Source organism: Oncorhynchus keta, chromosome 25, assembly GCF_023373465.1.
Source record: "Oncorhynchus keta strain PuntledgeMale-10-30-2019 chromosome 25, Oket_V2, whole genome shotgun sequence".
In the NCBI taxonomy this organism is placed as follows: domain Eukaryota; kingdom Metazoa; phylum Chordata; class Actinopteri; order Salmoniformes; family Salmonidae; genus Oncorhynchus; species Oncorhynchus keta.
This window is the reverse complement of record NC_068445.1, coordinates 2,176,619-2,201,509: the sequence shown is the minus strand read 5'-3', so window position 1 is coordinate 2,201,509 and position 24,891 is coordinate 2,176,619. Positions and strand designations below refer to the sequence as shown.

The 24,891-nt window shown below is 43.7% G+C and overlaps 1 protein-coding gene across 2 annotated transcripts; it reads right to left on the bottom strand.

The window, feature by feature from the left end:
- Positions 1-306: 306 nt before the first annotated feature.
- On the bottom strand, positions 307-20,130 carry LOC118358002 (SWI/SNF-related matrix-associated actin-dependent regulator of chromatin subfamily A containing DEAD/H box 1A-like). 2 transcript variants are annotated; one of them, XM_035735346.2, is made up of 23 exons: positions 19,574-20,130; positions 18,221-18,347; positions 17,954-18,101; positions 17,786-17,849; positions 17,418-17,518; positions 17,203-17,298; positions 16,989-17,067; positions 16,296-16,855; positions 9,217-9,413; positions 8,611-8,701; positions 6,020-6,119; positions 5,706-5,765; positions 5,031-5,106; positions 4,285-4,420; positions 3,887-4,018; positions 3,659-3,754; positions 3,401-3,518; positions 2,934-3,049; positions 2,543-2,731; positions 2,086-2,204; positions 1,664-1,846; positions 1,253-1,362; positions 307-1,039 (listed from the first exon to the last, which is right to left on the bottom strand). In XM_035735346.2, exons 1-23 carry the CDS (start codon positions 19,683-19,685, stop codon positions 978-980), a joined length of 3,072 nt encoding a protein of 1,023 aa, XP_035591239.1. In that variant the 5' UTR covers positions 19,686-20,130; the 3' UTR covers positions 307-977. The 2 variants fall into 2 exon arrangements, with proteins under 2 accessions (XP_035591239.1, XP_035591240.1); XM_035735347.2 differs by having other exon boundaries at positions 17,427-17,518.
- Between the last annotated feature and the right edge of the window lie 4,761 nt (positions 20,131-24,891).

Sequence of the window (24,891 nt, the reverse complement as noted above, 5' to 3'; positions counted from 1 at the left end):
ACAACTACAAAGTAATAGCATGTGGTGCAGGAACCACTGACTTGCTGCATTTATTTTATTATCAAGACACCTGCTCATAACTCTTAACGGGTTAACTCAGCTCGTGAGGTGTCCTAAATATCTGCCTACTAGGTATGACTTATGACTAATGCATAGCTTTTATTTTTGCCCATAAGAGTAGGAGTAAAATCTCTATTCTCTGCACTAATGACCAATTTTCGACTCAGACACTGTGGATATGGGTCCAGATCTGACAATAAAGGAGACAAATGTACTTTCAAAATAAACCATTGAAACAAAAGGAAATAAATATTGAAATCTTTATTTCGTGTTTCAACAAATCCTGTTGATGTTGCAACAAGGACATCAAAAATACAATCGGACGAGTAACAGCTTTGACAACAGTACGTCACATCACAATGATACATAAACAGAGCAGCTCTGTCACCACCTGGTAGTCAGTCCCCTGCAGGACTTCATTGTATAAGGACTTCATAAGGCAGCACAGACAGAGTTGCTTTGACAAACTGTTCCCTGGCATTGTTTCAGAGCAGAGTATGGGGTGTGTTCATTAGTGCAATCCATAGCAAAACAATTTGCAACAGAAAACCACTTGCACTGAAAACGATAATTGATTGGACAAGTTGAGGTTAGTCCCTCCCCGTTTTAGCACTTTTGCTTCCTAATGAATACACCCCAGGTGCTGCACAGAGCAGAGTCGCCACTGACCAACGACACCCGCCATCTCTGCTACTGACAGCAAAGGCCAATAATCCCATCAACACAACCATATCATCTCCAGTGCAGACTGTTGGAAGTGCACAGCTGCGTCTCAGGTCTCAAGGGCAGAGTGAGTAGCAGGGAAAGACCCACCTATGGCAGGGTTCAGTCAGTCAGTGAGTCAGGTCAGGTCAGTCAGGGGTGGGATGCTCCAGACTGAGTCCCAGTGAAACTCCAGGGAGGGAGCACCCGGACCCTCACAGGCCCAGCGATGCCTTGAGGAGGACGGCCATATCCTCAGACATGGTGCCCTCATCACCTGGGCACGAAGGGGGAAAAAAAAAGAAGAACAGAAACATACGATAATGTGATGACTCCTGTTCTCAATGTGTGTTACTGATGCATTACATGAAAAAGAGAGGGGCCATGGACACTGAGCTTTGGGTTGAGCACCTCTTTCTCACAATTAAAGACGTTGAAATGTCTGTGTGTGTATGTGGGCAAGCTCGACTGTGTCCCCCCAGGTCCTTACCCTCCTCGGCAGCGGTCATGTCCTGCTCCAGTTTGAGCTTCTTCTGGCCCAGCTGCAGCATGCCACCCTCTATGGTGTCCTTATGGATCAGTTTGATCACCTGGACAGTCCTGTAGAAGGAGATGGACAGACATTGACCTTCAGTCATTCATCAGAGCAGTGTCCATTCCTTCAGCATCACTAGATCCCCCTATTTTGTCCTCACAGTACGTTCTCTAGGGCCAGAGGAGTTTTCCTGACCACACGGCACCTCGTCACTACTAATAAAGACTTCTCTGTAAGCGAGACATCTCTCGCTACAGATCTCCCTAACGCCCAAACTTAGCCTAGCCCATACCACCCCCCTGGTCTCACCTGGTCTGGCCTCCCTCCTCTGTCTTACCTGGTCTGGCCCCTCCCTGTCGGTCTCACCTAGTCTGGCCCAATCTGTGGCAGCGGTCCTCTGCCTGCTTGTCGTTGTAGGGGTTACAATCGATGTCGTGCATGATGACCACGTTGGCCGAGGTCAGGTTGATGCCCAGGCCGCCCGCCCGCGTCGACAGTAGGAACACAAAGATCTCCGGGTCCATATTGTAGTCGTCAATCAGCACGATCCTGCACCAAATAGACAGAGGTGGGTCTAGGGATTACAGTGGCTCCGTGCATTTTCTCGACACTCTAGAAGTAGGAGATTCACTAGTAGCAGTGAGATACAATACTACCAACAATCTCAGAGATTTGCCAGTGAACAGCTTTTTATTTAAATGTTATATGCACTATGTCCCCAGTTACACATCCTATGGAAAAATACTGCACACAATTATGTTAGAAAGAACCCACCCAACCCAGCTCACCTGTCTGCTATGGGTGTGGAGCCATCCAGTCGGACGTAGCGGTGGCCCAGGTGTTTAAGCAGAATCTCCACAATGTCCAGCATCATGGTGAACTGACTGAAGAGTACCACTCGGTCTCCCTGCCGAGAGAGCAGAGCACAGCACAGCCACATCACATATCGGGTGTATTCACGAGGAACCAAAACGGGACAAAACAAGTGGGACTAACCTGAAATAAGATACACTTGTTTTCAATCCAAAATGTTTTGCTACTGTGTGCACTAATGAACACACCCCGTGAAACGATCTGAACATGGCAGATCGAAATATAATGACTAGAGATAACCCGGATTCCACACCATACTACAATGTACATCTTCCAGAACGGGCCCGAGGAGGGACGAGGCAAAACTCAAGAAAGAGTCGGGAAAAACACTCAAAACAAAGTAATAACTAGTCTCTCACGAAATCTCCTTACCTTGGTCTTAAGTGTGGCCAGTAGCGTCTGGAGCAGGTGGAACTTCCCGGAGTCCAGCAGTAGGTCTTTCTCCAGCTGGTATTTGTGCAGCGACGAGTACTGCTGGCACAGCCGGTGAAGCTCAAAGTCCGACATCACCGCCATGTCCTCCTGGATCAGCACCGGGTCCGCGTCCAAATGGGTCGGCTCCTAGGGGGAGGGGGATGAATAAATAATATACATATTGAGAAAGACAGACAAAAAAGGGAGAGAGGGTTGACAGAAAGACAGAAGAGATAAGGGTTGTAACGTAGTTTCTTAGGAGATGAACTTACTTGATTTATATAAATTGACAGAAAAAAAAAAAAAAAAAACTAGGACACAAACACAAAATGGCCAATAAAGCAGCAACCTTGAGCATGAGGTGACTCATGGCCTCGAGTCGCTCTGTGGTGTAGTACTGCCGGTGGAGCAGAGGGTGGTTGGCCATCTTCCTCAACTGCATCATCACGTTGCACAGCACTTTCTCTACACAGAGATGGAGATGATGTGAGCGAGTGGTTGAGCATGCGAGAGAGAGCGAGAGCAAGAGCGAAGGAGAGAGAAAACAGTTTAGTTGAAATTAGGGCACAGGATGTAAGATGCCGATCACACAAACGCGCTTATTGTGCCAGCTATGCACCACCCGTCTCTCACGCCACTGCTGTAACACTACACTGAGTATGGTGAAGATTTCCCTAGACCCTGATCTTGGGTCAGTGTAGCACTTTCCCCCACTAATGGATAAGATTAGGATTGGGAGAGTAAAATCTGATCCTAGATGTGCATTTAGGAGAAACTTCACCCTGGACCTACACTACAGTTCAGTGCAGTACATACTCTCTCCGATGGCAGACTTCTTGAGCTTGACCACCATGTTCTGGTAAAGCAGCTGCTGCTTCTCGCTCATGGTGCAGAATTCCAGCCTCTCCTCCTTCGCTGGCAGCTGCTTAAGAACCTGAGAGAGAGAGACACACACACAAAAACGAGTGCAATACGCACACGAGCGCACGCACACCCCCACACACACATCTTTAAATATCACATTGTGAACCATCCAGTATTTCTCAGTGTAAGTCACTTTGGGAGTGTCCTTACCTCGCTCTTAACTCGTCTGAGGATGAAAGGTTTCATGATGAGTTTAGCCTGGGCGATGCGGTCCCTCTCAAAACGACTCTGTTCCTCGTGAGATTTCTACCACACGAACAGAGTCCCACTTAACACGAGGGGAGTGGGACCAGGGTCTGTACTCACAAAGTGTCTCAGAGACGGACTGCTGATCTAGGATCAGAATATTTCTATGCCAAACTTGACCCTTGACCTTACCATGGAGAACATCTTGGCTATCTGCGTGGTGCTGCTGGAGAACATGGAGGGCATGATGAAGTTGAGCAGCGACATCAGCTCCAGCAGGTTGTTCTGCAGAGGGGTGCCGGTCAGGAGCAGCCGGTGCTCCGCCTGGGGACACACAAAGAGAGGGAATCAGGAAATCAGGGAGACACGCAGGGACAAACAGGTAGACAGACAGAGACACAGGGACAGACGGAGACAGGGAGTCAGAAACACAGACAGCGAGAAGGAGCCAGGCAGACAGAGTCAGGAATGTCCGAGAGATTCAGAAAAACACTGATGGCTAGACAGAGAGACATCAACTCTATTGCACACGACAACTGCTTCTACTACTTGTCAATGGGGAAGTGTGAGGTGTTGTGCCGTGAACTAACGTTGATGGCCATGAGGTGGCGGTAACGGAGGGAGTTCATGTTTTTCAGCATGTGGCCCTCGTCGAACACGGCATACTTCAGTCTGAGCTTGCGGAAGAGACTGCGGTCGCTGTCGTTGCCGATGGCCAGACTGTAGCTGCGCAAAGAGAAATTACACCCAAACATGAGCATTTGTAGTTGAACTTACATTCTGTATGTAGACCTACATCGCACACACGCACACACACAAGGGAATGCTTCAGCACATTTAAGAAGCAAGGCCTTTTAGTTCCAGTGAATTCCCGGTATGTATCTAATTGACTCATTGTGTTGTCAACACACAGGTTTGGAAATGTAGCCCGGGAGATTCAGCAGTGCCTTCATTTCCCATATGGCTGCCTCAAACAGCGTGTAATGCTCATTAATATCAATCATTAATGCATTACAAAGTGCTTTTCTGGTTCAGACAGACATGTACGTAGCCCATATTATTAAAACACCCCTGCGAGGTTCTGGGGTGAAGTTGCCCCAAGAAGCTGATCTGGGGCAACTGCATTTCCCCACCCAATGGTTAAGGTTAGGATCGGGGGAGGGGAAGCTGATCCTAGATCTGCACCTAGTAGAAACATCAACCCGGAGCAGCTGATAAGTCACAATGTCAAGTACAGAGGACGCAATGTTCTTCCCTTCCACTAGAGCTCATTGTGGTTCCACCAATAGACTGAAACCTATTCGACAATATCGTGAGTACGTGTATGTGTACTCACGTGGACACGATGACGTTGAAGTCCACCTGATTGCTGAGGATGTCATGTCGCAGGTACCGCCGGTCCTCCACAGAGCCTGAACATACAACAGGGGGTGTATTCATTAGCGATGGGGGCAAGACATCTGTACAGTTACATATCGGGATATTATTGTTTTACGATATACTGTATCGTATCATCTTGACAATATCACAATATTATTTTGGCGCTAGTTGGTTGCACCTGCACCAAAACGCCTGTATTTCTCCTTTACAGCTTGATCTCCATCTTCTTTAAAATAGGGAGTCAATTTGTTTTCAGCCATTTGATTTCCATGACTGACCAAAACTCATTTTCTCATGGCTCTCTTGTCCCTCTGCAGCAGACATATGGTGAGCAATATGTTTGGAACATCGAATTGCAAAAAACTTAAATCACCGTATCGAATCGCAATACACATAGAATCGCGAGAATCACAATACATGTCGTATCAGCACCTAAGTGTGGTGATAATATCATGTTGTGAGGTCCCTGGCAATTCCCAGCCCTAGTATTCATCATGAAAAGAGTGTTTCTGTTTGGACAAGTTCAGGTTAGTCCCTCCTCGCTTCGGCCCATCTTCTCCCACTTGGTTCCTAGGGAATACAAACCGGCTTCAACTCACAGCTATGGATGATAAGGGAGAAAACGACTCACCGTAGTAGACTAACACCTTGAGAGAAGGGCACCACAGCTTTAGCTCACGAACCCAGTTATCTGTAGAGAAAATACAGGTCAATTCAATCCAGTCCAGTCCAATTGATAATATCTGTCATGTTTGGCATAATGATTTGTTTCGGCTGAGTAAAGGGCAACGGTCGTTTAATGTGAAATGGTAACAGGTTTTTCACAAAACAGAAACATGCCAATAATACAATAATCCTTTGCTGAGGTCATGTGTTCTATTAGTGGTTATAAACAGGCTTAAAGTGGTTATAAAGTGACTGGCATGACGTGAGTAGAGCCCTTACCAAGGGTGGAGGAGGGCACAGTGATGAGGTGGGGGCCGTCGATGCCGTCCTGGTGCAGTCTGCCCAGGAAGGCTATGGCTTGGATGGTCTTTCCCAAACCCTGATTTGGTAGAAGAAAGACGATTTAAGAGAGATCGCGAGCGAGAGAAAGAGTGATAGAGATCCACATCTGCACTTCAAAGTATCAGTCTAAAACAGCATCACGAAGCCCCAGGTTTCATTTAAGGACTTCAATCCCACACTGGCAATCTAACAGTATTTAACCGTTTCAGGAAACAGAACCGAAAAAGTTCCAAACTCTGATTTAAACCAAACAAGGCAACCCCCTTTCCCTTTTGAATGTTAAAATAAATATTTAAATAAATACTATACCCTGCAGGTGCTACACCCACACACAATATTACTCAAATGCTCACTTATCTAAATCTGTTACGTATTCATAAGTGTAGACTGCAGCAAACCGTTTGGCAACGGAAAATGTCTTGCAACAAAAACAATAGTTTCTGATTGGACAAGTTCAGGTTAGTCCCGCCCTGTTTCAGACTGTTTGCTTTCGAGTGAATACACCCCTGTTGAGGCATTTCTACACCATCTTGCCACAGTATATTATGTTTTCTGTTGGTAACAGTTCTAGAACACAGGGAGGGGAAATTCACAGAATAAAAAAAAAAATCATACTATAAGATATCCCTCGAGTGGTGTGGGGGCTGTGCTTTGGCAAAGTGGGTGGGGTTATATCCTTCCTGTTTGGCCCTGTCCGGGGGTGTCCTCGGATGGGGCCACAGTGTCTCCTGACCCCTCCTGTCTCAGCCTCCAGTATTTATGCTGCAGTAGTTTATGTGTCGGGGGGCTAGGGTCAGTTTGTTATATCTGGAGTACTTCTCCTGTCCTATTCGGTGTCCTGTGTGAATCTAAGTGTGCGTTCTCTAATTCTCTCTTTCTTTCTCTCTCTCGGAGGACCTGAGCCCTAGGACCATGCCCCAGGACTACCTGCCATGATGACTCCTTGCTGTCCCCAGTCCACCTGGCCTTGCTGATGCTCCAGTTTCAACTGTTCTGCCTTATTATTATTCGACCATGCTGGTCATTTATGAACATTTGAACATCTTGGCCATGTTCTGTTATAATCTCCACCCGGCACAGCCAGAAGAGGACTGGCCACCCCACATAGCCTGGTTCCTCTCTAGGTTTCTTCCTAGGTTTTGGCCTTTCTAGGGAGTTTTTCCTAGCCACCGTACTTCTAAACCTGCATTGCTTGCTGTTTGGGGTTTTAGGCTGGGTTTCTGTACAGCACTTTGAGATATCAGCTGATGTACGAAGGGCTATATAAATACATTTGATTTGATATGTGGTTAAGACCCAAATGGCACCCTATTCGCTAAGGGCTCTGGTCAAAAGTAGTGCACTATACACCGAGTGTGAAAAACATTAGGAACACCTTCCTAATATTGAGTTGCACCCCATTTTGTCCTCAAAACCGCCTCAATTCGTCAGGGCACGGACTATACAAGATGTCGAAAGCTTTCCACAGGGATGCTGGCCCATGTTGACTCCAATGCTTCCCACAGTTGTGTCAAGTTGGCTGGATGTCCTTTGGGTGGTGGAAAATTCTTGAAACACACGGGAAACGGTTGAGCGTGAAAAACCCAGCAGCATTGCAGTTCTTGACACAAACCATTGCACCTGGCACCTACTACCATACCCTGTTCAACGGCAATTCAATATTATTTTAGTCTTGCCCATTCACCCTCTGAATGGCATAAATACACAATGCAGGTCTCAATTGTCTGAAGGCTTAAAAATCCTTCTTTAACCTGCCTCCTCCCCTTAATCTACACTGATTGAAGTGGACTTAACAAATTACATCAACAAGGGATCATCGCGTCATCTTTGTCAAGGAAAGAACAGGTGTTCCTAATGATTTGTACACTCAAGTGTATAAGGAATAGAGTGCCATTTGGGACACATCTAATGCATTCTCAAAAGCAGTGTTCACATTGGCAATCGGAAGTGACTAAAATCCTATTGATTTGCATATCCAATTCAAAAGGGGACAGGCCGTCATTGTAAAATAAGAATTTGTCTAGTTAAATAAAGGGGAAATAAAAAAATCTATCTAGCTTGTTAATTACTACAAAAAAATGTTTGCATGTGTTAGAGAGCTAAACAGCTACCGAGCTGTCTAGTTGACTGCTGTGGCTAGCCAAAAAGGACTTGTTTTGAGAGTTGGATCGTCTTATCCTTTGAGACGTTAAAAGTGTCCTTATCCTATGCTTTTGAACATTCAAAGCAACTGGGAAACGTCCATACCAGGCATTGTTGTCACATTTGCAAAAAGCAGTGTTCACTAACTTCTGAGTGACAGGAAGCACGAACACCACCAATCAGCCTATACCACGGCACACACACCCGTCGTTACTATGACAACTAGTCTAGCCTTGTCAGAAAATCACTGCTGTCTGAATACACAAATTCGATTTGGTCACTTGTAACTTTGTCAGTAGACATAAAAATCTATATATTTTTTTAAATCTATATTTGAGCATTAAGACCTGAAGTGTGAAGGCGGCTTAAGGAGTAAACCATCTCACCATCTCGTCAGCCAGGATTCCATTCAGCTTGTGTTGGTGCAGCAGGAGAAGCCACTTCAGCCCAATCAGCTGGTAGGGTTTCAACTGCAACCTGCATGGCAACCAATCACAATGCAAGACATTTACAGACAAACTAATCATAATACAAGACCTTCAACGACAAACCAAACAAGACATTTAGAGGCAAAAAAAAAAAGTATCTGAGAATTGTGGCATAACAACCTGTGTAACTGATGTGATAGTTGTTTAATGGGGTTAACAAAAGGTGTATTATTTGATTCCTTTTAGACAACCGTTTTGAGAATACATCCATTATGCCATAGTAAATGGATAACTGGATTACCATGGTATTTACTTAGCATTTGGATTTATCTATTAGTTACAACAATGAGGAGTTGTTCTCCCAGTCTGAATATAAAAGTATATGTTCCAAATGGAATCATATCCTAGTCTCTTTAGGGCACTACTTTTGACCAGGACCCACAGGGCTCTGGTCAAAAGTAGTGCACGATATAGGGAAGAGGATGCCATTTGGGACACAGCCTATAGTAGATTAGATGTAATCGTCTATGAATCAGGACAGCAGTGGAAGTTGAGCTCACTTACTCTCTGTTGAGGACTGAGGGCTGGGTCATGGAGCCCATGTCCTTGTCTATGACCTGGGTGACTCCCTTTACCATCTTGCCGGAGATGGTCTGGCACTTGGACATGAGGCCCTGGACCACGGCTCTCTCCCTCAGCACCACCCTGCAGCCCAGCAGCAGCTCTGCAGACAGGCCATTCTCTTTGTGGAACACCTCCTCCTGAGAAACGGACACACAGCGAGACAGACAAGAGAGGCAGAGACAAACAAAGAGGTGTTGACAACCAGTCCAATCGCTCGTCTTTTTCTTCTGACATGATAGTCAGGCAATTGTATTGTTCTACAACAAAGCCAAACCATGATTAACAGATAAGTGGCTGTGTCATGATTGAGGACTATAGTACAGTGGGCCAACTGAATTCAGGCCACAATCAGAACATCTCCAACCTGCTGGTGGCGGAGTGTTTCCAAGTTAAAAAGGGCTTTGTGGCTTTTCACTTCATAAGTGTCCAAACGGTGTCCAATTGAAAAAGCATATTTTGACCAATCAAATCAAACTTTATTTGTCACGCCAACTACAACAAGTGTAGACCTAACCGTGAAATGCTTACTTACAAGCCCTTAAACAATGCAGTCCAAGAAAATTATTATTTTATTTATATTTACCAAACAAATTAAACAAAAACAGAATAAAACCACAATAAAATAACAATAACGAGGCATGTGCAGGGGTACAGGTTAGTCAAGATCATTTGTACATGTAAGTAAATAGTGTAAATAGTCCAGTGGCCATTTGATTAATTGTTCAGCAGTCTTATGGCTTGGGGGTAGAAGCTGTTAAGGAGCCTTTTAAGAAGCTGTTAAGGAGCCTCTGCTACCGCTTGCCGTGCGGTAGCAGAGAACACAGTCTATGACAATTTCTTGGGCTTTCCTCTGACACCACCTAGTATAGAGGTCCTGGACGGTAGGAAGCTTGGCCCCAGTGATGTACTGGACCGTACGCACTACCCTCTGTAGCGCCTTATGGCAGTTGCCATACCAGGCTGTGATGCAACCGGTCAGTTTGCTCTCGATTGTGCAGCTGAAGAACTTTGAGGATCTGGGGACCCATGCCAAATATTTTTAGTCTCCTGAGGGGGAAAAAAGTGTTGTCGTGCCCTCTTCACGACTGTCTTGGTGTGTTTGGACCATGATAGTTCGTTGGTGATGTGGACACCAAGGAACTTGAAACTCTCGACCCGCTCCACTACAGCCCCGTCAATGTTAAGGGGGCCTGTTCGGCCTGCCTTTTCCTGTAGTCCATGATCAGCTCCTTTGCCTTGCTCACACTGAGGGAAAGTGTTGGCCTGGCAGTCTCTGACCTCCTCACTATAGGCTGTCTCATCGTTGTCGGTGATCAGGCCAACAGTGGTTCCTCCTTGTGTCATACCTTGAGTGCTGCCGCAGCATTCTGTGGCACGTCGTTTAATTGCCAGCCCTTTTTCTGTTACTGCAAGTTAGTGGTAGTTTGACCACCAGAGGGCATCTTTGAGAAGCGTTTGATGATCTTCCATATTAGCATTACCAGAGACGGGGAGGGCACGTGGGAGACCGGGGTTCAATTCCCTGACGGGGAGGAATGAGTAGGCTGTCCTTGTAAATAAGAATTTGTTCTTAACTGACTCCATATGTGTTATTTCATAGTTGTGATATAATGTAGAAAACAGTCAAAATAAAGAATGAGTAGGTGTGTCCAAACTTTTGACTGGTAGCATAACCATAGCTCTAACGTGGCTCTAACGTGGCGTTAGGGCAAATCTGGTCTGCGATAGGACGGGGGGTGGGTCACACTTAGCTCGGATATTAGACTATTCTTTAGTAAAGGTTGAATAGTCTACTGTTCAGCAATTAGCCCACTTCCCCAACAAATTGATGTTTTTTTGTCGAGAGCAAAACTTTATTTTCAATCAAAAATAATTGTTCTGAAAGCAAAAACGAGGCTTCAAAGTAAAAAAATATCAAATATTCTGTAACAATAATTTAAAAGTAGCGAACTCGCACCACGGGACTGAGAGGTACCCAGCGTTACAGCTCCATTGCTCCAGACCACCACAAGGGGGAGTTAGAGCACTCATTATGCATTTGGGTGCCAAGATTTTTATATGACCAATCATAGAGTGGTTCTAATGACACATTTTTACGTGAGCTACCTGTCCCTGGTGGCGTTCAACAAAGATGGCTGAAAAAATATTACCGTGGAACCAAATGTAAGTAGCTATAACATCAAGCAAAATATGTACAATTGAGAGGAATAAGTTAATGTAGAGACAAACGTTTGCGTATCTTTTTTGTGTCAAAGTTAATTTACGAAAATGGCTATTTAGCAAGTTCTGACTAGCTAACATTAGCCAGCTAGCTAGTGTTATGACAGGATAACAAATTTGTCATTTGTGTGTTTAATATTTTAGGGACTCGTGAGAAAACCAGCAAACCAGGCTGTCGTCTTGTGAAACAGTGGATGTAAAGAATCTAGCTAGCTGAAGCATTTACTGCATTTACTGAATGGCAATAATTAAGCCTATGGATAGCATAGAATATAATAACTTTACTGTGCCAAGGATTTAATCCAATTTGTAAGTCGCTCTGGATAAGAGCGTCTGCTAAATGACTTAAATGTAAATGTAAATGTAAGGAAGCAAGTCCAACAGTTGAAGTCGGGAGTTTACATACACTTATGTTGGAGTCATTAAAACTCGTTTTTCAACCACTCCACAAATTTCTTGTTAACAAACTATAGTTTTGACAAGTCGGTTAGGACATCTACTTTGTGCATGACACAAGTAATTTGTCCATCAATTGTTTACAGACTGATTATTTCACTTATAATTCACTGTATTACAATTCCAGTGGGTCAGAAGTTTACAAACACTAAGTTGACTGTGTCTTTAAACAGCTTAGAACATTCCAGAAAATTATGTCATGGCTTTAGAAGCTTCTGATAGGCTAATTGACATAATTTGAGTCAATTGTAGGTGTATCTGTGGATGTATTTCAAGGCCTACCTTCAAACTCAGTGCCTCTTTGCTTGACTTCATGGGAAAATCAAAAGAAATCAGCCAAGACCTCCAAAAAAAGTTGTTGACCTCCACAAGTCTGGTTCATCCTTGTGAGCGATTTCCAAATGCCTGAAGGTACCGCATTCATCTTTACAAACAATAGTACGCAAGTATAAACACCATGAGACAACGCAGCCGTCATACCGCTCAGGAAGGAGACACGTTTTTTCTCCTAGAGATGAATGTACTTTGGTGTGAAAAGTGCAAATCAATCCCAGAACAGCAGCAAAGGACCATGTGAAGATGCTGGAGGAAAAAAGTACAAAAGTATCTATATCCACAGTAAAACAAGTCCTATATCAACATAACCTGAAAGGCCACTCAGCAAGGAAGAAGCCGCTGCTCCAAAACCGCCATAAAAAAGCCAGACTACGGTTTGCAACTGCACATGGGGACAAAGATCGTAATTATTGGAAAAATGTCCCCTGGTCTGATGAAACAAAAATAGAACTGTTTGGCCATAATGACCATTATGTTTGGAGGAAAGAGGGGGATGCCTGCAAGCTGAAGAACACCATCCCAACCGTGAAGCACGGGGGTGGCAACATCATGTTGTGGGGGGTGCTTTGCTGCAGGAGGGTCTGGTGCACTTCACAAACTAGATGGCATCATGAGGTAGGAAAATTATGTGGATATATTGAAGCAACATCAAGACATCAGTCAGGAAGTTAAAGCTTGGTCGCAAATGGGTCTTCCAAATGGACAATGTCTCCAAGCATACTTCCAAAGTTGTGGCAAAATGGCTTAAGGACAACAAAGTCAAGGTATTGGAGTGACCATCACAAAGCCCTGACATCAATCCCTGTAGACATTTTGTAGGCAGAACTGAAAAAGCGCTTGCGGGCAAGGCGGCCTACAACCCTGACCAAGTTACACCAGGTCTGTCAGGAGGAATGGGACAAAATTCAACCAACTTATTGTGGGAAGCTTGTGGAAGGCTACCCAAACATTTGACCCAAGTTAAACAATTTAAAAGGCAATGCTACCAAATACTAATTGAGTGCATGTAAACTTCTGACCCACTGGGAATGTGATGAAAGGAATAAAAGCGGAAATAATTCACTACTATTATTCTAACATTTCTCATTCTTAAAATAAAGTGGTGATCCTAACTGGGATTTTTTTACTAGGATTAAATGTCAGGAATTGTGAAAAACTGAGTTTAAATGTATTTGGCTAAGGTGGATGTAAACTTCCGACATCAACTGTATATACATGTTACCAATGCACTGGATAACACGAACACGTGCTTGACTGCCGTTGTAAGGCCAGAACGCTCAAATCAACCGTTCTTGTCGGCCCGAAAGTCCAGTGTGTGCTCCGAGAGCGAAACGGTCTGAATTTACAAACTGACAATGCTCTGAAATTATGAGCGTCACGTTGTAGAGTGCCATATTTTCTGTTCCATCCTAACAGAAACTCAGAGGGTTTTTTATTTTTCATGGAATAGAAACACCATTAATCAAATTACTTAAGCAATTACCAGCCAAAAGTTTGGACACACCTACTCATTCTAGGATTTGGAGAATAATAGTGAAGACATAAGAACTATGATATAACACCGGTCTTCAGCGTGCCCCCGCATTCTGTAGTACAGACATGCCCTGCTCTCCCTTATGTAAGGAATTAGGCACTTTCCCATGTTTACTACAGTATGTATTGTAGACTGCACAGTAGCCTAATAAACAAAAACACATTTCATTAATAAAATAATGGAGAAAGAAACAAACACTTTCAAAATGCAGATGTTGATTTAGTTATGGGTCCATAACTAATTACTATGGGAATAATTATCACTGATTTACAGCAATATTGGAACAATGTTGTGTAATATAGGCAAACAATTTAGAATGTGCCAATCCTGTAGCCTACTCCTGAGAATTATGTTGTACAGCGCCATATTTTCCATTCCATCCTAATGGAAACCCTGAGGGTTTCATTTCTCTCTGAATAGAAACAATAATATGAATTCATTTCTTAAAATCAATCCTATGTTATTACAAAAAAGGTTTTAACTTCTCTGGTAATGCCAATACGGAATACTATCAAATGCTTCTCAAGGGTGCCCTCTGATGGTCAAACTAGCAGTAACTTGCAGTAAAAGCTGAGAATTAAATTACGTGCCACAGAACACAGTATGATGCAACTTTTAAAGGAGGAACTACTGTAGGTGTTCCTTTTGTCCAGGTGGGAAAGGGCCGTGTGGAGTGAGATTAAGATTGCGTCATCTGTGGAGCTTTTGGGGCGGTATGCGAATTGGAGAGGGTCTCGGGTATCCGGAAGGATGCTGTTTATGTGTGACATGACCAGCCTTTCAAAGCATTTCATGGCTACCAACCTGAGTGCTACAGGGCGGTAATAATTTAGGCAGGTTGCCGTGGGTAAAATAATGTTAATTGTGTAGACAATCATCTAAAGAAAGTCAATGGTCCAAACCTCAAGTCTATCATAATCTGTTCAAACGTTAGAGTTTGTACACTTGTGGAATGGACAAAATTAGGATGACAAAATATAGGTCCATTATCTTTTCTAGATCCTTTATATCTCAAATCAAATCTTATTGGTCACAGATGTTAGCAGGCGTTAATGCGAGTGTAGCAAAATGCTTGTGCTTCTAGTTCCGACCATGCAGTAATATCTAACAATCTCACACTCATTCTTATGTTTAATAAATGTATTGTATAGTGTGTGTGGCAGGCTTACAATGACGGCAAAAAACAACATTTGAGAGTGCGCTGACCCTGGTGCTAGAGGGGGTACGCGGCTGGAAGTTGAATGTTTGAAGGGATACAGAACTATAAAGAGTTTGGGAACCACTGGCATAGGATAAATACACTTCTTCAACATGAAATCAATACACATTAGTAAGCCGTCGGCTGTATTCAGCACTTGAAGGAATGAGAGTGTTGTTTACTCTGTAATGACACTCTTGCAATGGACAAGCGGTGGAAAATGGCATACTATTCCCTATATAGGCTCTGAGTGGCACAGAGGTCTAAGACACTGCATTTCAGTGCAACAGGCGTCACTGCAGCCCCTGGTTCAAATCCAGGCTGCGTCACATCCGGCCGTGATTGGGAGTCCCATAGGGTGAGGCACAATTGGCTCAGCGTTGTCCGGGTTTGGCCGGAGTATGCCGTCATTGTAAATAAGAATTTGTTCTTAACTGACTTGCCTAGTGAAATAAGAATTTGTTCTTAACTGACTTGCCTAGTGAAATAAAGTTTAAATAAAAAATATAGTGCAAGATTTTTCCCTTGAACCATATGGGTCCTGGTCAAAAGTAATGCACTATATAAGGAAAAGGGTGCCTTTTGGGACGCAAGCCAAAGAGTTCTGCTCACGACAGGCCATGCGACTCCACATGGCTGCTGGGGTGTTTTGGACCAAAAATCGAACTAGTTCTTTGTTCCAGTAGGTAACATTTCTACCACGCTTTTATTTTTACAGGGGAGCGTGACCAGAAAGATACCAAGCTGTGATATTTTATTAACACATCTAGATTGAGAAGATATAGACTACAGTTATTTTCAGTGATAATGGAGAGGAAATAACATCTCAGAAGAGAGAGAGGGGGGGGGGGTGGATCTGTGGTCACTCAACACTTTAAATTTGATAGACTATCTTTAGCATCTCTATAATTGAAGTTCTCATACATTCCCTTTAAAAAACTGAGGATGTAACGCATCCCAGCAGCTGTGAAAGTAACACACACGCTCTCTGAACGTACCATTCAAGGCACCGACACTCTTCAAAATCAACTAACACCTGTTGTGCCTTCATTCCTCCCTGCAGTTTCCATGTTTAAAAGAACCTCATCTTGTTCTAACCTGCTGGGTTTACCTTGTGGAGGAGCAGACCCACTGTGCAACACAGCTGGCAGTGACACAACCGAGATTGCTCTCTTACATAATACATGACGTATGCCATTTAACGGACGCTTTTATACAAAGTAACTTAGTCATGCATGCTTACATTTTTCGTATGGGTAGGTTTCTCTTACTCACCAGGTCCTGCCAAACAGCAAAGGGCCGTAGCTCCACAATCTTCTGGGCCTTCTTCAACGAGCAGCCGGCGATGAGGGACAGCTCATCCAGCGAGGCCTCCTGGAAGAAGCTCAGGATCTGGCCTTTGAGCGTGGATGTGCCCGCGTCCTCCGCCACAAAATCTAGCTCATCGTCCTCGCCCTCAAACTCACTGCTGGCCCCTTCAGTGTCCTCATCCTCCGAGCTGCTGGCCCTTTCGTAGGAGGCGAGAACCTTCCTCTTCCTCTCCGACGCCTCCTTCTTAGCCACGCTGGTCCCGTTGGAGAGCTTCTGGCTGGTAGAAGTCGAAGAGGAGGACGAGGAGTTAGGCCTAGATTCAGGTGCCGGTTTCTTGAACAGCCATGTCAGAGTGGAAGCATTGCTTCGCCTGGCCTCCTCCTTGCTATCCTTAGACTCCCAACGGTCTCTGCTCGGCTTGGCATCACTCTTTGCTTTGCTTGGTTTGGCATTACTCTTGGCATTCAGTTCCTTTTGCTTGACTTCAGGGGAGCTGGATACTTCAGGTGCACTAGAGTCGTCATCTTCAGCAGAAGAATCAGTAAAAAAGGGCACAGTGAGGAATATAACGAGTACAGTACAAATAAATATAGTATATAGTGGTTGTAGCAGCACATTATCAGTGATGTTTCAACTGGGTGAACAGTGTCATCTCACCTGGGTCCGAGAACATGCGCAGCACCTCCAGGGCATCATCCACGTTCCACTCATGTTCCTGGAGCACGGACCTCAGTTCCTAGAGAGTGACAGACGGGTTAGAATAACACACTCTCCATTAAGATGTGGATTCTCTCACCTGGAGTGTCATGATCATGTCTCTACCGAGGTGTATTTGGCGGCCGTGTCAAGGTCTGACAACAGTCCCCCTCACCTCCTTATCCTGGTCGGGGAACTTCCTCTGCAGTTTCCTGACCATGGCCTCCCGTCTCTCCCAGCTGGGCTCTGCTCCCTCCTCAGAGTCTTCAGGCTGGAAGATCAGACCGCAGTGAAGGTTAATATTGCCAAGAAGATGCAACAGCACAGTGACTGCCTGGGGTGTTTTTTTTAGTGCACACCGTAGCAAAATGTTTTGAAACAAAAACACACCTTTCTTACCAGAGACGATCTCCTCTTCTTACTGGGCTGCGAAACCACGTCGCTGTCTTGGGAACTGCTGGAGCCATCCTGTTTCCTCTTTCGCGTTGAGTCTGGACAAACAATTGTGTCAATGTGTGGGGAGATACACATGCCAGATGACCAAGCCAACTTCTGGTTTGGTCCTTTTTTTCCTTCTTCATGTTTTACCAATGGCAGACAAAGCACTATAACCATCATTACAATGAGGTCCAGGCTATGTTGTCATGAGCGGAAGAAAACATGGCATAACCATGGAAAACACTGGTCAAGCTGTGTTTGGGGGTGCGGTAGGGACAGGCTGCAACCTGCTGTCTATGATGTTAGTAAATGAAAGATACCTTTGTCACCAAACATCAGGCATGAGGCTACGGCACCATCCAAAGTGCTTGTGCTTTTAATCCCCTGAAAATAACGCAAAGTTAAACATGTGTATCCACAGAAACTGAGCAGCAGCCATCTTTGAGAGACTATACTATAGCTTGTGACATAAAAGAGACTGACATTACCTCCAGCAGCTCCTTCCTGTGTCTTTGAGGGAAGATTTCCTGCAGTTTGGCCAGTCTCTCTTCCAGATCCTTGTCCATTTTGTCTTCCTTATCAGATGTCTCAGTCATCTCTCTTACCTCTCGCTTCAGTGATTCCTTTACAGGTTCCCTGAAATAGAAAGAACTACAAAATTAGACTGGCATATTGGGCTACACTTTATGGAATTTGCTATACCTTGAAGGAAGTCAAGGGGAATATATAAGTCTAGATATTTCAGCGCTACTTACGTCACCCTGTGTGTTAATTTATCACTTCTCGAGTCACTTGCCAAATCGTCAGAGTCACTGATGACATCTTCAAATACTACTCCTCGCCCAGGTTTTCCAAGGTTGGATACAGGTGTTGTTACTCGGGCTGTATGTGCCACAGACATATAGGCAAAGACAGTTTAGCAATCATTTTATTACCCCAGTGAGTGTGTTTTGGAATTCTAACCCCTTTTAAAAGCACTGTGTGTTTGAGCTACAGACTTCTGGGCCGTACCATTGGATTTGTTTTTCTCCAGCATCTGTAGATACCAACCGATAGTCAGATTTTTATATTATTTTACCTTTATTTAACTAGGCAAGTCAGTTAAGAACAAATTCTTATTTTCGATGACAGCCTAGGAACAGTAGGTTCACTGCCTTGTTCAGGGGCAGAACGACAGATTTGTACCTTGTCAGCTCAGGGATTTGATCTCGCAACCTTTCGGTTACTAGTCCAATGCTCCAACCACTAAGCTACGCTTGGGGGCTGTGCTAGAGCAGTATCTGACAGACAAGGGCGGATACTGAAGGGGCCCGGGGTTGGGAATTTAAAAACATACATGTCTGTATCACAGAAAATGCCAGGTCTATAATATCTGTAAAAAGCTCACATAGTTGAGGTCACAAACTCCAAACAGTTGTCACTGACTAGTTGGATATTCATTTCCCAGTGAGCAAAAATGTCTGTACTTACAGCATTCATAGAAATTCTTTCAGGTTTTTGCTTTGGCAGACCTTTTTTAAAAGTTTTCTTATTGACATTTGTCAATGAAACTCATGAATGCAACCGTTTATGTACAATGGTTTTGTCTTCTAATTGTAGCCTTCGTTGTCCTGAAAATAAAACGGTAAAACAATACACTTCACTGTGAGGATACATCTAAGGCTGGATATGCAGATACATGAAAGTAAGATAAATGAAAAGAGGATTTTCGCTGGGATCTCGGCACTGATTTAAAGCGAGGCCCATAGCCTAGGTATGCTGTTGTTGTTAGCTACCCGTTCCCCACCAAAAACATCGTTTAATTAGCTAACGGTAGCCATATATCTAGCTAACGTGACTGTAAACTGAAGCCCAGAGAAAGCCACTGATAACGCTAGCTAGCTGTCTGTCTGTCTAGTTAGTGTTGTTGGCTATTAAGATCAAGTCAGTGGCTGTCACCTGTCAAACAGCCAACGTTAGCTAGCTAGATGTCAACAGTCAGTATCAGAAAATATTATCCCCACGGATATAACTATGCGTTATAAAAACCTTTGTTACAGGGGTGGATGTTAGCTAACGTTATATTAATGATGGCTGGCTCGTGGCTACTGTCATCGAGCAAATCATACCTGGTGTATTCTCCTTTCCCGACTCTGGACATACGGAACCGCTGTATTTGTCCTGGTTTGATGTCGGTTTATTCTTGTCAAAACGAAACCGCTCTAAATTAAATAGACTCATTTTCAAACGGCAAGTATTAAACGTTACACAGCTAGCACGCAGGAGAGGTGAGCTCTTTGTCTCGGTACAAAATATTCCTTATTCTGGCTATCGAAAGCTGGCTAGCTACGATTACCATGAATTGTATGAATACCGTGAACTAGCAAGCCAGTCACGTGTTACTCGTTTGAAAGCCGATCTCAACAGTTTAAGTATGTCAGTACTCTAAATATCTAACGATAAACTCACCAATAACACATTTCAAAATGCGTTCATTAATTTAGATATACAAGTTAAACCTATAGCTACAAAACATAGCTATCCTATTTCCCCCGCGAACTCACACTGCGGCGAAAGACTATAAAAACGCTATCTATTGGACAAGATAACTCAGGAATGGACCAATAGTAAGACAAAATATATACTAAAGCCGAAACCGGCTTTACACTTCCGGCACCATGTTACCACAGACAAAACAATGAGACAGATATTTCACTGGATGTTTCAATATGAAGCATCCGCTTGGTGTTTCCACTCACTAACAAATATGGTAGTGAGAGGAAGCCCACTGGTGGGCAGTAGGAGAAGATTGAACGAGATCGATTTTGGCCGAAATTCTGCAAATTTTCTCATCAACGAAACATTTGATCTCAATACTGTTTTCTCATTCCAAGACTAGAATATGTTTTGATTTGAGTGGACTAAGGTTTGTAAACTTTAACCTTTGCAAAAGTTTTTAAAAATTGAGTTGTTTTGAAGGAGTGCAAAGGAGAATTGAGTTATTGCACAGGCGCACTTCACAGAGTAGGCGTTCCCTAACGAAAATATTCAGAAATTTAGAGAACGCGCCAATAGGATCTCGCTAGCTCGCACTTGGCTCTGCCTCCCTCCTCACTTGTTCTGCCCCCCATGACTCATTTGTTCCCATTGGAAACTAAAGACTGTGGTCTATCTAAATATTTGATGTTACTTCTTGTTAACTATCCACAAATAGAAAAATGCGTTATGAGACAGATATTTCCCCGGATGTATAAATGTGAAGCCTCCGGTTAATGTTTCTTCTCACTACCAAATATGGCAGTGAGAGAAGATGGATTTTGGCTGACATTTTGCACATTTTCTCATCAATGAAACGTTTGATCTCAATAAACGTTTCTGTTCCCAAAACTGTAATATTTTATGAACAGAGTGGACTACGTTTTGTACACTTTACCCCTTTGCCAAAGTGCAAGGGCGAATGGAGTTATTGCACGGAAATATACAAATATAGATCAAATTGTATTTGTCACATGCACCACATGCTTACTTACAAGTCCTTATCCAACAATGCAGTTTTAAGAAAAATAAGTGTAAAGTAAAAATAGATAAGTATAAAAAATTAAAATAACAAATAATTAAAGAGCAACAGTAAAATAACAGTAGCAAGGCTATACACAGGTGGTACCGGTACAGAGTCAATGTGCCGGGGCACAGGTTAGTCTAGGTAGAGGGGGGCAATGCAATGATTAGCTGTTCAGGAGTCGTATGGCTTGGGGGTAGCTGTTAAGAGCCCTTTTGGACCTAGACTTGTGCTCCGGTATCACTTGCGGCAGCAGAGAGAACAGTCTATGACTAGGGTGGCTGGAGTCTTTGCAAATTTTTAGGGCCTAGGGTTTCTGGGATAATGGTGTTGATGTGAGCCATGACCAGCCTTTCAAAGCACTTCATGGCTACAGACGTGAGTGCTATGGGTCGGTAGTCAATTAGGCAGGTTACCTTAGTGTTCTTGGGCACAGGGACTAAATACATGCTAAAATGCTCCCATAGGTTGGTTCTGCCCCCCTCCTTGCTTGTTCTGTCCGCTATGACTAATTTGTTTCCATTGGAAACGACAGGCTGGGGTCTTTCTTCGGTTAGTTATAGATATCGTTGGTAGTACAGCACTCCTGAAGCAAATTCGAGTTAAGTGCCTTGATCGAGGGCACATCGACAAATATATATTTTTACCTGACTACCTGCCGCTATGTATCCCAACACATCAGAGATTAAAAAATAGTCAAACTTTTTTAATGCTGATGTTAATCTGTCATGTTTCAATATTTGCTAACAATTTTAACATAGGTTTTCATAAGGAATTAACTATATCACTGGCTAGCTAAAATAATACAATAATTACAGATTATTTAACAAGGATTTTTATACAGCCCAACCCTAAAGATTTGTACCTGTCCACTCGGTGACAGCTATAATAACGGTCTCACTCCCTGTAACAACAGAGCTACAGTAGTGTCCACAGGAGGGCAACACATACAAATACTCTTACCTTGGGCTGGGGTGGATACTCTCTTGGCTCATACATCTACAGGTGTGAACCACTCTTATTAATATCATCAAGATTACTCACAAAAACACGTCACTATGGAACAGACCTCAACGTATAGGCCTACATTTATTTAGGTTCACTCTCTGTTCATTGCATGAAATGCAACTATTCACCTCAAGTGGTCCTTCTGTAGCTCAGTTGGTAGAGCATGGCGCTTGTAACGCCAGGGTAGTGGGTTCGATTCCCGGGACCACCCATACATAGAATGTATGCACACATGACTGTAAGTTGCTTTGGATAAAAGCGTCTGCTAAATGGCATATATTATATTTATTTAATTCAGTTGTTTTTCCAACTCTTAGACCTTGATGGGTTGAAATGCTGCCGACTGCAATCCACCAACATTGGGAGAAAAAACATACTGTATGTACTGCTTTTCAACATCAACTTACCATACTATTTTAACCAGGTTGATGGTTCACAAGGATTAGATGTAAATAAATACTAACCTGCTTTTTTGGCCATGCAATGCTGTTTAAGGGGCATTGGTGTTTCATGTGTTGAAAAAGCACGTACCCTTATAGCATAACATTGACTGGATGCATTACAATGTACAGTCTTGGCTTGTGTCAGCACAGCAGCGCCATTCTGCCGCCACCCTGTCTCCTCTCCCCATCACTATGGAGACACTATAACTTTACACTACTGCCATGAAGACAATGGGCACACTGACATGGAGTCTGATCAGGGCCTTGACCCCGCACAGTGGGACGCCAAACCGTGACTCAAGTTTTCCTGCAGTTTCTCGGCTCACATAGGAACTCACAGTCGCTCACCCTGTCTCTCTCTCTCTGTGTTTACAACTTTTACTTTAAGTAACAGTACTCAAGTCTGGCTCTTTAAAAAGAGATGAATGCCTCATTGCTCCCACTGTCACCGCAAACAATAGCTGGGAAAGCACAACAACAAATTTACATGAGCTGGCAGCCACTGTTTGTTAGCAGGTATGAATCCTTTATGGTTTTACCTTTTACCTCCTAGTCACCAATGCTTTTCAGTAGAGATGGACAGAGATGCAGATCAGAGATACGAGTAGCCAGGGAGTCAGCATGGAGGTGGTTGATGAAGATGAATATGGGGGTTTGAAGAGAGTGTTTGGATCAGTGATTGTGCACATGATAAGACCCCATCTAAAGATGAGTACACATTGAGATTGGGGATCCCGTTGGGAAAGCACTTTTCAAGGTCGACTCAATATATCCCAGTGGCCTTGTCACTGTGTCTGTCACTATACGGTCGCCATGACGCCCAACTTGGCCGAGACCCGACGGCGGCAGGGAACACCTTATCTCCGTGGCAACACGTCTGGGATTTGACCCACCGCCCTTCTGAGAATGCATATCACCCCTTCGAACCCCTTACTGGGAGAGAAAAAAATAATTAGAACACTAAGTAACCATTGCCTCTGACTTACATCAAAAACCCAAGAGCTGACAGAGTGATGATATTCATGATGGGATTGATCATAATACTAATTATGGTAATGGTATATATCAGTATATCATTTCCATCAACAGTTTCATATATATTCATCATGTGATGGATAAAACACACCCATGCGAAGTAAACATACCTCTGTACCTATTATATATATTTTATTATAATCTTCTATTAGAGTTGTCATCCCAATGGGCAAAAACTGGTTGAATTAATGTTGCTTCCACATAATTTCAAACCCCAAAAATGTATGTGATGATGTTCAATCAATGTGGAAAACTGATTGGATTTGCAAAAAGTCATCAACATTCTTTTTTACCCAACTTTGAACCTAAATCCAATGACATGGTGAAATGGTTTGTTGATTTCATGTTGAATTCACGTTAGTTGACTGAAACAACGGAAACAAATGTAAATCAAAACCTGACATTGAAATGACGTTTGTGCCTAGTGGAATGTCAACATGGAATACTGGTATGGACTTGGAAGGGCCTCAAAAGTGCTTTATGAAAATATGAAAGTTAGAAAGGTATGATTAAGTAAGAATATAAGGGGTAAAACCCAGCTGTTATCAACAGGGACGGTAACTGTCCTGTGAATTTCGCTCTATCTCTCTCTCTGCCTCCGTACCCAGTAGATGTGGGAAAGGGAGGTGACTTCCCTGTGTCTCTCCGTGGCAGGCTAGGGTCAAACCCCGGTGAGGCCGGGTCCGGGTGGCACAGCCTGGGGACGTTATTTAAAACGGTGGGGTGGGAGTGCATTGAGTGGAGGGGGCACTGGGTACTACTGGGTCACTGTGGCAGCCAGTGAGGGGAGATGGAATCAACCCATCTCCAGGGTAAAGGCAGTGTGGGAAGAGAATGTGACGCTCCTCACCATGTCTCCTCTTTGTTGTCGCTCTGCTGCTAATATACTATGAGAATTCCCAGGGGGGAGAGAGGAGGGTGGGTGTAATGGGTGGGTGTTTTGGGGAAACACCTTAGGTTTATTAACTAATCATAACAAACGTGGATATGCATGCACACACGTAGGAAAAGGTGCCAGTCAAACTGCAAAGTGTATATTGAAAACGTCCATTAGTGTGATAGTGGAATTGTGCATTAGTGTCTGTAATTGTTCAATCATCTGTAATTGGGTATGATCTTGAAAGGACTGCCAGGAGATATCATGCTCTTTCCCCCAACCTGTCACCATTATAACTACCACAACTATCTCATAACTAATCTGAATTACTTACATGTACTACACGCATAATTTCAACAGACACCATTGTCAGTCCACGGAACATTCATTGTGGCTCTCAACAGTTAGATCAACGGCATCTCTCTGCCTACATCTTTATTCCTAGAAGGGATGCTCTCTCAATTTAGCCCATCTACGCCACATTTTTAGCTCAAGTCCAGGAGGTCAGGTTTGTTTAGTCATCAT